We start from the raw sequence: 13443 nt of genomic DNA, 5'->3' as shown, positions 1-13443 counted from the left end.
CATGTCTTTGGGAGAATATCATGAAGTACTCATAGTGTCACTGTGTACTGACAGTACTTTTCAATAGGGTAGGTAGGTTTTTCACAGGTAAAACAACCAGAACTAGGCCATGAAATGTCCCCCTGGTCTTAGTAAGTCGTCTGTACCGATGCTCTCAAGATAAATACACACTGGGACAGAAGTGCTGAGATGAATATGTAACAACATACACTTTGTAGCACTTTATTTGGATAGTCTAATATTAATACTCAACTATCAGGAGACAAAAAGTAAATGTCACTTGCCTATGGTGCCCCACTATCTAACCCTAACCCAAACCCAAGGGGTACGGTGGCGCAGTGGTAAGCGCTGTCGCCTCACAGCTGGAAGGTCCTGGGTTCGATTCCCACCTGGGACGCTGTGGGCGCTTAAAAACCTTTATGAGTTTTTAAGCTTTTACGTGCCGTTAAAAGGGCGGCTAGCTAGCAAACGGTTGAGTCGACGGGGATATTATACGTCAATAACGTCATCACTTCAAAGGACGAACAGGGAAATTCTCTTTCCCTCACCTGGTTCAGCCCGGGGTAATCAGTGCACAGCAGCGCACACATCAACAACACTCCAGGTTGAGTGGTGACGTGACGTGGAAGCCTATGCGACAATTCTAGCGCTCGCATGAAAGTGGTCCTCATGTGTGAAGATTATCCTGCTGAACACTGGTTCGCATTTGATTAAGCTTGCGTTGCCCACAGACCTTATTTGAAGCATCGCACCAAAAACCCATTCAAAAATCCCATAGGCAGAAACAGTGAAGAACCCGGAAGTCTGCGACTTCCGCGTTCCGACTACAAAAGTACGTCATCCCTGGGGCTCTCTATTCTAGACAGCTTGATACTGGTAAGTGACCTTTTTCACAGCAGCCATTTTGTGTCTAAAAGGCAGTAAGCGTTCCAGGGCCAGGGCCCTCATTAAAGTTTTGGTTGCACCTGTGTTACTTCCTGCCTTTGAGACACAAAATGGCTGCTGTGAAAAAGCCAAATTATTTTCTTTCAACCATCTCCCAGCAAAGCAATTTTGATTTCTGACAGATTTACTTTCCTTGATTAACGGGTACGGTGGCGCAGTTGGTAGCGCTGTCGCCTCACAGTTGGAAGGTCCTGGGTTCGATTCTCGCCTGGGACACTGTGGGCGCTGTGGTTGTGTTCCCCCCCATATCTTCAGTGCCTACTGCCCAGGTGGGTTATCTCGTCGTAAGGGCCTTTCTCTCTGTGTGGAGTTTGCATGTTCTCCCCGTGCTCCCCCAGGGGGTTCCTCCACATATAACCCCCCCACTAAAAACATGCAGAAGATCAGATCGTCATCGTCATCCGACCAGTGACGACAACATCCGAAGTTGGTCCCCGGGCGCTGTACGAGAAAGCGACCACTGCTCCTGGCCTGCCCCTCGGAGGAAAGGACATGCCTGGATGGGTTAAATGCAGAGGACACTTTTCACCGGCCACCGTCAGCATGAGTGTGTTGTGGCCGCATGCATGTATTGTGGTGTTCGTGTGACAATAAAAGACGGGCTTGTCCGTTACGAGAGAGTTTTTTAAAGTCATTGCTCAACACAATCATAACACTGAACAATGAAGTGGCGTCTGCAGAGTGAAACCCGCCCTGGGGCCGGTTGCACAAAGCCCCTTAAGTTAAGATTTTCCTTAGAGTCCTAGTTAAGGTGTCCATAAAATAGAATCGGCTGCACAAAACACCCTTAAATCTTGTGCTTATGTTTTCCCTAAAATGCTTAACCTTAAGGAGAAGATTTAAGGGTGTTTTGTGCAACCGATTTTATTTTATGGACACCTTAACTTGGAATCTTAGGAAAATCTTAACTTAAGGTGCTTTGTGCAACCGGCCCCTGATCTCAGAGAAACTTGAGTAAGGCACCAGCATGAGTGGCAACAAAAGCCTGACAGTATATCACAGGTTTAACAGCTGAACGTTAAATAGCATTCATACATACTTTCAATTTACTCACATTCACATTTGACTGATGATATGGTGGATGGACATTTAAATAACCAGTACATTTTCCCCATACGACAACAAAAATCAAAATAAAATAAATCCACAAGAAAACTGATCACAAATGAATTAGTTGATGAAAGGATTAGTTTGACAGGATTAGTTTATGCGCGGACATGAAAGTTGGTGCCAAGGACAATAATTGGTTGGCAGCAGTTAAAAACAGACCCAGGAAACACTTTGAAATAATCACATCCTAACTGAGAACGAACAGTAACTTCAAAAACTGAGTGAGGTTGTGCAATGTCACACGCAAAATACAGGTGAAGCTCAAACCTCAAGACTAGGGCGTGACATGTAAAGTAAGACGTGTGACGTCTTCATTGGTCCTAGCGAGGCACTTGAGACAGTATCCTCTACCTTGCTCCTAGTTTAAAGTACAATACAGAACATGGTGGAGCCATGAATATTGTTGCAGCAAACATGGACTCAATGTTCTGCTGACGTAAGTGCTTTGCCTGGTTCTGCTCTCTGAAAGACTCAATGTTCTGCTGACGTAAGTGCTTTGCCTGGTTCTGCTCTCTGAAAGACTCAATGTTCTGCTGACGTAAGTGCTTTGCCTGGTTCTGCTCTCTGAAAGCCACGGGAGTTCAATCAGATGTTCCCGCATGGACATTTCAAATCAGTGCAATGAGAGGTTTTTGAGATCCACAGTACTACTGTTCGTCTTCAGCAGCTAGCATCCAGATTGAAGCTGCACTCGGCAACTCTTGACAGCCCCCAAGTGGCAGCGAGAGGTAACATTTTGAATAGTTTGAATACCCAGAAATCCTGTAAGGTGACGGTCAGTAAACTGCACACAGCTCGCTCATGTTTACCAACCCTGCCGCAGTTCTAGAGTACCGCGGGAATGAGTCTGCAAGTAGCACTTCGGTTTCGTAGGGGGAAAAGTGAATGGGCTTCTAAGTATGGGGATTTCGGTTAAATACAGGAAATAAGGTCTGTGGTTAACAAAGGTTTATGGGAGTAGAAATTTGTGTTCAGCAGGATAATCTTCACAAACGGAGACAACTCTTATGACTTTTGAAACACAAATGTGTTTTGTTTAAATGTTTAAACGTTTAAAAAGTCATAAAAGTGGTCCTCGTTTGTGAAGATTATCCTGCTGAACACAACAGACCTCATTTCCTGCATTTAACTGAAATCCCCATTCTAAAATCCCATTGCCCTTTCCCTTTACAAACCAGCATGGCGGCGATTTGGGGTTAAGCCTACAAAAACATGTCATCTCTGCGGTACTCTGTAGCCCCCCTTTGTGATTTAGGCTGATGAGGTTTTTTCTTCTTTGTTTACATTAAAGTTGAACTGAACCTGTTCGTCACGTGCATATGAGTCCCAAGTGAACTGAACCTGTTCGTCACGTGCATGAGTCCCAAGTGAACTGAACCTGTTTGTCACGTGCATATGAGTCCCAAGTGAACTGAACCTGTTTGTCACGTGCATATGAGTCCCAAGTGAACTGAACCTGTTCGTCACGTGCATATGAGTCCCAAGTGCGACCCCTGACAACCAAGCTCTCGGATGCGCGCGCCATTATCGCTGCTGTAAACATGACATCGCTGGAATGCGCGTTTTAGCGAGCCAGTTACATTTCTTTGCATTCTTAGAGATTATAGTTTTTGTTTTTTGTTCATGTTTCTAACAATTGGCCAAGTTAGTAGTTAGCTTATGGGATAGGAAATTCTGCCAGATGACAGGCACTAGGCGCCATTTTCTACTTCATTTGGAAGAGAAAATGATCCTGAAATGAAGATTTGATTGACAGCTGCATGTCGTGATATGATTGGTTGAAATGGGGTAGAAATTTGATAGTACTAGGTGACGTCAGCAAACTGTACATTACTGTTATCAATGAAATCTTGAAAAATGAACTTTTGATGTGAAAGTGTGAAAAACGAAAGAAATTAGATTGTTGTGATTTTTTTGGCATACATTATTAAATAGGTGCACTGCATACCCAGGTATTTGAACTAAAAGAAAAGAAAAGCCATTTTTGGGTTCAGCTCGACTTTAAATCTTTCACTTTTCTATCTTCCATAACACTGAAAAAAGTCAAAACTAACAAGACAACTTAACTCCAGCACATTTCACAGATGGTGAGCCTTCACCTATTCATGTTCTGTTGGCTCGACACGCACGTGGTTTGTTCATTGAGTTCATTCAATCATCTGGCTGAGTAAAAGCTACGGCAGTCTTACCATTGTTGTGTTGCATGTCGATTAAGAAACATACATTGTGAAAATAGTATCAGTAGAAGCGCTTGCGGCTGTTCTCCTTCCAGCGGCCGTGCAGGACGATGCCCACCACTACCAGGACAGCCAGGCCGATGACGGAGAAGAGCAGGGTGAAGAAGATCTGGACTGCGCTCCTGCCTTCCTCCTCAATCTCCACTGCGAGGCAACAGGTTGGGAGATGATCAACAGATTGTCTTCCTATCACACGGTTATCTCCACAAAGTCAACATTCAAAACTGCAGAGCACCCTGACCTAGGGCTGGGCAATATCATCCAAATAGTAGGGCCATATGATTTCCGCAAAATGTAAAAAAAAAAAAACTGACAGAATCACGGAATAGACCTTATTCGATTGACGTCACTCACGTACGGGCACGCCCACCGCCGCCATATTGTCGACATATTGCTGCAGCTTTTAAGTGACAGCCTATGTGGAGCAGCGTTTATAGGAAGCTAGCCGCTGTTAGCGTTACCTGTATCGTTCCAATTGTGTTCGGATGGTGACCTGCGTTACACGTGGCTGTAGTAATGACAGCAATAAAGTCCCCGTGGTTTGTTTCTATCTCTACCGTCCACAGACGTGAAGGGAGCGAGACTGGAGATGTGTGTGGATAGTTGGGAGAGACAGGTGAAACTTTCTGACGGCTCCTCACAGCAAAGTCTGTTCACCTCGTTTTTTCTTTTGTTTATTTATTACAGGCATTAACGGCAGCATACAAACAACAACTGTGGGTTTTTTATTGCTGTCATTACCATCGCTATTTTGTAATGGAACAGAAACGACAATAAGGCTGTTACTAGTTGTCAGCTGCAGCGCTGTGTGCGCGCAGGACGGTATGTCAACAATATGGTGCATCCAGGGTTAGCGAATAAGGTCTATTACTTTGGAAATCAAATGGAATCAAATGTAAAACATGGAATATTGCAGAATTTTTCATAATTTAAATCTCCAGTTTGTCCCTCCCAATTTATTGAGCACCAACCTTTCAAGCAAAAAGCGAACAAACAAAAACAAAAACAAAGGCTGTGAAGATGCCAGAGAATACAAGCTTTGTGCTGAGAAGTTGGTGGTGACTACGGTATCAAAACCACTAAGATTTGCCGTCATACCTTCCCCACGGTATAAGCTGTGCAATCAAAGTGCCCAGGTCGCTTGCAGAGTGCAGCTTATGCGGCCCCTCCCCCTGGCTGCATGCCTACCTAGACTAGAGCACAGTAGAGAGGAGCTGGCCCCTCCCCCTGGCTGCATGCCTACCTAGACTAGAGCACAGTAGAGAGGAGCTGGCCCCTCCCCCTGGCTGCATGCCTACCTAGACTAGAGCACAGTAGAGAGGGGCTGGCCCCTCCCCCTGGCTGCATGCCTACCTAGACTAGAGCACAGTAGAGAGGGGCTGGCCCCTCCCCCTGGCTGCATGCCTACCTAGACTAGAGCACAGTAGAGAGGGGATGGCCCCTCCCCCTGGCTGCATGCCTACCTAGACCTGAGCACAGTAGAGAGGAGCTGGCCCCTCCCCCTGGCTGCATGCCTATCTAGACTAGAGCACAGTAGAGAGGAGCTGGCCCCTCCCCCTGGCTGCATGCCTACCTAGACTAGAGCACAGTAGAGAGGAGCTGGCCCCTCCCCCTGGCTGCATGCCTATCTAGACTAGAGCACAGTAGAGAGGAGCTGGCCCCTCCCCCTGGCTGCATGCCTACCTAGACTAGAGCACAGTAGAGAGGGGCTGGCCCCTCCCCCTGGCTGCATGCCTACCTAGACTAGAGCACAGTAGAGAGGAGCTGGCCCCTCCCCCTGGCTGCATGCCTACCTCGACTAGAGCACAGTAGAGAGGGGCTGGCCCCTCCCCCTGGCTGCATGCCTACCTAGACTAGAGCACAGTAGAGAGGGGTTGGCCCCTCCCCCTGGCTGCATGCCTACCTAGACTAGAGCACAGTAGAGAGGAGCTGGCCCCTCCCCCTGGCTGCATGCCTACCTAGACTAGAGCACAGTAGAGAGGAGCTGGCCCCTCCCCCTGGCTGCATGCCTACCTAGACTAGAGCACAGTAGAGAGGAGCTGGCCCCTCCCCCTGGCTGCATGCCTACCTAGACTAGAGCACAGTAGAGAGGGGCTGGCCCCTCCCCCTGGCTGCATGCCTACCTAGACTAGAGCACAGTAGAGAGGAGCTGGCCCCTCCCCCTGGCTGCATGCCTACCTAGACCTGAGCACAGTAGAGAGGAGCTGGCCCCTCCCCCTGGCTGCATGCCTATCTAGACTAGAGCACAGTAGAGAGGAGCTGGCCCCTCCCCCTGGCTGCATGGCTACCTAGACTAGAGCACAGTAGAGAGGAGCTGGCCCCTCCCCCTGGCTGCATGCCTACCTAGACTAGAGCACAGTAGAGAGGGGCTGGCCCCTCCCCCTGGCTGCATGGCTACCTAGACTAGAGCACAGTAGAGAGGAGCTGGCCCCTCCCCCTGGCTGCATGGCTACCTAGACTAGAGCACAGCAGAGAGGAGCTGGCCCCTCCCCCTGGCTGCATGCCTACCTAGACTAGAGCACAGTAGAGAGGAGCTGGCCCCTCCCCCTGGCTGCATGCCTACCTAGACTGGAGCACAGCAGAGAGGAGCTGGCCCCTCCCCCTGGCTGCATGCCTACCTAGACTAGAGCACAGTAGAGAGGAGCTGGCCCCTCCCCCTGGCTGCATGCCTACCTAGACCTGAGCACAGTAGAGAGGAGCTGGCCCCTCCCCCTGGCTGCATGCCTATCTAGACTAGAGCACAGTAGAGAGGAGCTGGCCCCTCCCCCTGGCTGCATGGCTACCTAGACTAGAGCACAGTAGAGAGGAGCTGGCCCCTCCCCCTGGCTGCATGCCTACCTAGACTAGAGCACAGTAGAGAGGGGCTGGCCCCTCCCCCTGGCTGCATGGCTACCTAGACTAGAGCACAGCAGAGAGGAGCTGGCCCCTCCCCCTGGCTGCATGGCTACCTAGACTAGAGCACAGTAGAGAGGAGCTGGCCCCTCCCCCTGGCTGCATGCCTACCTAGACTAGAGCACAGTAGAGAGGAGCTGGCCCCTCCCCCTGGCTGCATGCCTACCTAGACTAGAGCACAGTAGAGAGGGGCTGGCCCCTCCCCCTGGCTGCATGCCTACCTAGACTGGAGCACAGCAGAGAGGAGCTGGCCCCTCCCCCTGGCTGCATGGCTACCTAGACTAGAGCACAGCAGAGAGGAGCTGGCCCCTCCCCCTGGCTGCATGCCTACCTAGACTAGAGCACAGTAGAGAGGAGCTGGCCCCTCCCCCTGGCTGCATGCCTACCTAGACTGGAGCACAGTAGAGAGGAGCTGGCCCCTCCCCCTGGCAGCATGCCTACCTAGACTAGAGCACAGCAGAGAGGAGCTGGCCCCTCCCCCTGGCTGCATGCCTACCTAGACTGGAGCACAATAGAGAGCCGCAGGGATGACGTATTTTTGTAGGCTGAATGCGGAAGTCCCGAACTTCCTGGTTCTTCACTGTTTCTGTCTATGGGATTTTTGAATGGGTTTTTGGCGCGATGCTTCAAATAAGGTCTGTGGGCAACGCAAGATTAATCAAACGCGAACCAAGGTTCAGTGGGATAATCTTCACACGAGGACCACTTTCATGAGTTTTGTAGCCTAAATGCGAGCCGTAGAAGTAAAAAGCTCGAGCTAAGCTAATCCAGAACTACACACTGTCGCATAGGCTTCCACGTCACGTCACCACTCAACCTGGACTGTTGTTGATGTGTGCACTGATTACCCCGGGCTGAACGGGGCTGAACCAGGTGAGGGAAAGAGAATTTCCGTGTTCGTCCTTTGAGTGGTGACGTTATTGACGTTTATAAAATGGGTACCTCAAATCAAGCAATCTGATTGGTTCACAGCCATTGTATAATTCCAGTAACCGAGTTCAATAACCCATGGCCATGGGTTATTGGTTACCATGGCAACTCTCTTACTGCGCTCGAGCCAAACAGCTTTCTCCTGATCTGCTGTATGGAGGGTCACTAGTCCTTCAAGTCTTTGTACAATGAGTCATTATGGACGCATGATGGCGCAACTCTCTTACGAAAAGTACGTTACTTGTGTCGGCATACGGCTCTGGGGCCGGTTGCACCAACTGGTCTTACACTGGTCTTAACTGCCTGTAACAGAGATCTCCGCGGAGACCTTTTTGACCGTCATCGTCGTAACTGCGGTCAACTGAGCCGTGTTCGTCGTAACATCGCCAGTTCGCTGTCTTTGAAAGCACGACGTTAGATTATAACTAACTAGTTGTGTGGCTTAGCCTTCCAAAATGTTGCCGTTAGTTTTTTAGAAGTTAATACATAGAATTGGGAACGTTACATTCAATTTCATTCAGACTGTCTTTCTGGCTCAATCGCCGCCATTGGTGCAACCGGCCCCTGGTCGGGCTTTGCTCTCAGCAAGCGCCAGGATTGGCCAATGTCGACTTCAGTCTCCAGAACGATCCAATCAAATCACCCACACGTCTATCTTCTTGCTAGAGGTCCCGCCTTCAGTAGTGTTTCAACTGACTATATCAGAATAAAATGCCAGTCGGACTTATAGTGTTATTATTATTATATTATTATACTTGGAACCCTTTTATAAAAGCAATATAGCACTCGAGCAGCGTGTGTTGTGAAATATATCACACTGATAAGCTGTTATCCCACTCGGCCTGCGGCCTCGTGGGATAACAGCTTATCAGTGTGATATATTCATCACAACACACTTGCTCTCGTGATATATTGCTTAAATATATTTCCATCGACTCAACAGTGTAGTCTCATTTAGCCGTTTGCTAGCTAGCCACCCTTTTAACGGCACATAAAACCTTCAAAACTCATAAAAGTAGTCTTCATGTGTGAAGATGATGTTACTAAACACTGGTTCGCGTTTGATTAAGCCAGCGTTGCCCAGAGAGATTATTAGAAGCATCGCGCCAAAAACCCATTCAAAACTCCCATAGGTGAAAACTGTGAAGAACCAGGGCTGTTAGCATCGATGATTTCCGGACTCGTTACTGCGGCTCTCTATAGAGAGGAGCTGTCCCTGACTGTATTTACAACCGTGTGTGTGTGATAATGGCTGAAGCAGAAGAACGCAAGGTATGGGAATATTTCAGACATAAAGGTCTGCAATACCGCGAATCCGCGATACCGTGGTATTTTTGTCCAAGGTTATCATACAGTCAAAAACTCATCCCGCTGCATCCCTAGTGGTGACTATCAATGTGGTGAATAGATTTAGCATTTTCAAATATTCTGGCCAAGGCTTGATGAGTTGTAACGACCGTGCTCTTTATAAGGGAAAGAGAACAGCCAGCGCTTGCCCCTCCCTCATTACCACCACTGAGGTGCCCTTGAGCAAGGCCCTTGACCCCAACCGCTCCAGTGGAGCTGATCAGTGGCCAGCAGATCAGACTGTGGTTGTACTGGTCAGCTTCCAGGTGTGAATGTGTGTGTGAATGTGAACAGGGCACTCCTGAAAAAGAGAGCATTGCTCTCAGTGAGACTTCCCCTGTGTAAATAAAGGTTCAAATAAAATAAAATAAAATAAATATACCTTTGAACTGTGCCATGTTGTCCACACTGGGGATGGAGACCTCCTCCTCTTGCTCCTCTTCTAACGTCCTCTCCACCTGATCTCTATGAAGCTGTCCACTGGTACAGCTTCATAGAGACCAGGTCATGGTTATCTAGAGCAAAACATGACAATGAATACCCCACAAAGAATTCAGACCTGAACACTGCTGCATATTGGTGAGGAGTTAGAGTTAGTTAGATAGACGTTAAATAGGATGTGGATTTACGTGAATTTACAGTCAGAGTTAAATAAGAGTTTACATTGAATGTACATGAAATTTACAGGCTAAGTTAAATAGGCAAAGAGAGGATCACAGTGGTCATCCACCCTATAGATCAGGGGTGTCAAACATGCGGCCCGCCAAACGGTCCATTCAGGCCCACAGGACGAATTTGCAAAACTGCACTGCAGAAATCCTTCTTTTCAATGTTTCAATAACAACAGTACAACTGACTGAGAACAGAGAAGGTAAATGAATTGTAGGCAGGTTTGAGGAAACAAAGTTTTATAGAACTAAATGTGCTCAAACAAACATTCTTGTTTCAATTCAATCCGGTGTTGGATCACTCCATGATGACAAGAGGCTCCAGTTAAAGTACAATCTGACCAGCACTCAGGAAAAACATTTGTATTTATACATGATGACCGTAGTGCAGCCAGACGTTTCAGCTACTGCCTTCCACACAAAGTATCAAGTATGACTTTATGCAGCAGCTACTGAGGAAGGCAGTTGCCGAAACGTCCAAAATGTTTTTTTTTCCCTGAATGAAAGTTTGAGGACACAAAGATCTGTTTTAGCCGTAGTAGCTGAGAGCCAGGTCAGTGATGCAGCTATGAAAGCTAGCTATTTTATTGTTCACAAAATAGCGTCCGCATCAAAGCCATATTCTGCGAGTTTGTGAAGACATGCGTGGTGTGAAGGCTGCAGAAACCCTGTGGCAGATAGGATTTGGTATCTTGCTGGCGATTTGGAAAGCCAAATTAAGGATAACATTAAGTAATCTGGGATTTGGACAGCCAAATTAAGGATAACATTAAGTAATCTGGGATTTGGACAGCCAAATTAAGGATAACATTAAGTAATCGGTTGCAAGTGATTTTTTTCTTCTTCTTTTAATCAAATCGTGTGTTCACCACCACCACCACCCCCACCTGGATTTGCTCGAGTTGGTAGGCAGGCAATCTACCACTGCACTACCCCTGATGCATCTACGCTTGCAATTGATGAGAGCACGGACATTACAGATGTTGCTCAACTTGCTATATTCATGTGTGGTGTGGATGAGACTTGGAGTGTCACCCAGGATTTCCTCGACTTGGTGCCGGTGACAGACACCACAACAGCAAAGGACATTTTCAACTGTCTCGTTGGAGCTGGTTGGGCTCCCTGGCCCACTTGAGAGCAGATAGTGTACCGCAGGGAGGACACCACCACACCTTTACGTTCCAAAAGTCATAAAAGTTTGCGTTCCCATAAACTTTTGTTAACCACAGACATTATTTTATGCATTTAAGTGAAATCCCCATTCTAAACCCCATTCACTTTTTGCCTGACGAACCCGGAAGCATACTTCCGGACTCATTCCTGCGGTTCTCTATTGGGTGGCATGTGGAGGAAAACTCAAATCAGTTTGGCGCCACTGCTTCAGATGATGGATTGTTGAGGTTTTATACCCGACAGGTCTCCAGTGGCAGAGGAGGCACCAAAGTAGTAGCCCAGGGGTAGCCGCAGGCCTGTGATGTCAGCGCAGTCTTTCCACTCTCGCTTGTCATCGACGTCCACCATTACCTGGAGGGCAGAGGAACGGTCAGCATGAACCACCGGTGAAGGATGGGTATAGATGACCAGAGTCACCAGGATCCAGAAGTTTCTTTTTTGTCCACTGGTCAAATGGCTTTTTACCAGCCACTCAATACATATTGAATACTAGCTCAAAATATTAAAGGATGTCTTTACCGAAAATCAACCCACTTTGTATCATTAATAATCTCGGTAATATTTAAGCACACGGGCAGTGTTTACCTTCTCTCTCTGTTTTGCTCATGGAGAGCTCCCATTTCCTCCCCTGGCAAAGCGCTTCGTTGTGTGACGGGTTTTACGTCACAACGCGTCACAGCGGAAGTTCTGCTCCAGAGGCAGAATCTGCTCCGATGGCGGCTGTTATTGTTTATTTTTATTTTGTAAGTATGAGCACATCCATGGAGAATGGCATCCAGAGCCTTAACGAGCCTTAATGAACGGGGCGGAGTTTCTGCAGGAGGATTTTTCTCCATGAGGTAAACAGAGAGAGAAGGCAAACCAGTGTAGGAAATTTAAAAAGTATTTTGGGGGCAACTTTTGCCCCCACTGTCTAAAACTGGGGGCATTTATAAAATGTTGGGGGCACTTTAAAAAATAGTAATTAGTGCATAAAGTTGCTAAAGCGTAGTGTGAACAACAGTGCTGTTTGTGTGTGTGTGTTCTTCTTAATTATTATTAATTAATTAATTTTTAATTAATTGAATGAAAATAAAATGACAAAATATTGGGTCAATTTTTCCCCCTGGATAATGGTTTTTAGGGGCACTCTGGGATTTCTTGGGGGCCTTTTTGCCCTTGCCCCTGGCTAAATTCCTACACTGAGGCAAACACTGTCCATGTGCTTATATATTATCGAGATGATATATGATACAAAGTGGGTTGGTTATCGGTAAAGCCATCCTTTATCGTATTGGCTTCCAAAAGCGTGTCTTACCGTCAGCCTGTTTCTGGAGTATCGGACGAAGGACGAAGGATGATGCGGCTGTGCCCAGAGGGACATCAGGTCATTTCACTGAGACCTGTCCCCCTCTGTCCCGGATCACTCTGTCACACCGGCCGAACACTTCACCACCGTTCGCATGGACAGAACGGAGGAATCCGGTAAATCCAAAGGTGGTGGTGTTTGTTTTATGGTAAACAACAAGTGGTGTGACCCGAAGCACGTCACAGTTCTCTCTCGGGCCTGTTCTCCCCCAGCTAGAACATCTGCCCATGTCCATCATGAGTCGCCCACACTACTTGCCCCGCGAGTTTTCAGCAGTAATCACCACGGCTGTATATACCCCCCCCCCCCCACACACACACACACACACACACACACAAGCCAACAAGGATACTGCAGAGTGCAGGAGGTCGTAAACAGACATCAACATCGCCATCCGGGAGCCGCTTGCATCGTCCTCGGGGATTTTAATCGACAGGCGAACATCTCCCGGGGCTTGCCGGAATTCAAGCAACATATCCACTTCCCCACGCGCGGAGGCAATACCCTGGATCGTTGCTACACGCCGTTTAAGGACTGTTATAACAAGGCTATTTCCATGCCAGCTTTAGGAAAATCGCACCACGTCGCCATCTTTCTTCTCCTGAAATACAAACAGCGAATAAAAATAGAGAGACGCTCCAGTGACGAGAGACGTCAAGCGCTGGACCGACCAATCAAGCCACGCTGCAAGACGCGCTCGAGAACGAAAGAAGCTGATTGGGAGATGTTCCGCGTGTCCTCGGCTGACGTCAGTGAGTTTACGGAAGTAGTGGGAGTCTTTTTTTTTTCTTTT

General features: G+C 47.9%; 1 protein-coding gene across 2 annotated transcripts; it reads right to left on the bottom strand.

Annotated features, from left to right (window-relative positions):
- Nucleotides 1–3135: 3135 nt before the first annotated feature.
- LOC310799445 (vesicular integral-membrane protein VIP36-like) lies at nucleotides 3136–12867 on the bottom strand. 2 transcript variants are annotated; one of them, XM_083662028.1, is made up of 5 exons: nucleotides 12600–12867; nucleotides 11539–11653; nucleotides 9844–9976; nucleotides 3512–4436; nucleotides 3136–3433 (listed from the first exon to the last, which is right to left on the bottom strand). In XM_083662028.1, the coding sequence occupies exons 1-3, from the start codon at nucleotides 12663–12665 to the stop codon at nucleotides 9927–9929; spliced, it is 231 nt and encodes a 76-aa protein (XP_083518154.1). In that variant the 5' UTR covers nucleotides 12666–12867; the 3' UTR covers nucleotides 3136–3433; nucleotides 3512–4436; nucleotides 9844–9926. The 2 variants fall into 2 exon arrangements, with proteins under 2 accessions (XP_083518154.1, XP_083518153.1); XM_083662027.1 differs by having other exon boundaries at nucleotides 3136–4436.
- Between the last annotated feature and the right edge of the window lie 576 nt (nucleotides 12868–13443).

The sequence above is a fragment of the Poromitra crassiceps genome (assembly GCF_964638095.1).
Source record: "Poromitra crassiceps genome assembly, chromosome: 27".
NCBI classification, from domain to species: Eukaryota; Metazoa; Chordata; class Actinopteri; order Beryciformes; family Melamphaidae; genus Poromitra; species Poromitra crassiceps.
Note: the sequence above shows the minus strand (reverse complement) of the source record. Positions and strands in the feature narration are given on the sequence as shown.

Excerpts from the sequence above, each read along its gene's own strand:
- LOC310799445 (XM_083662027.1), bottom strand. The coding sequence starts at position 12,665 with ATGTCCCTCTGGGCACAGCCGCATCATCCTTCGTCCTTCGTCCGATAC. Across the intron at positions 11,654-12,599 it reads ACTCCAGAAACAGGCTGACG|GTAATGGTGGACGTCGATGA; the intron begins GTAAGACACGCT and ends TCTGCCCTCCAG. Across the intron at positions 9,977-11,538 it reads TGCCACTGGAGACCTGTCGG|ATAACCATGACCTGGTCTCT; the intron begins GTATAAAACCTC and ends GTTTTGCTCTAG.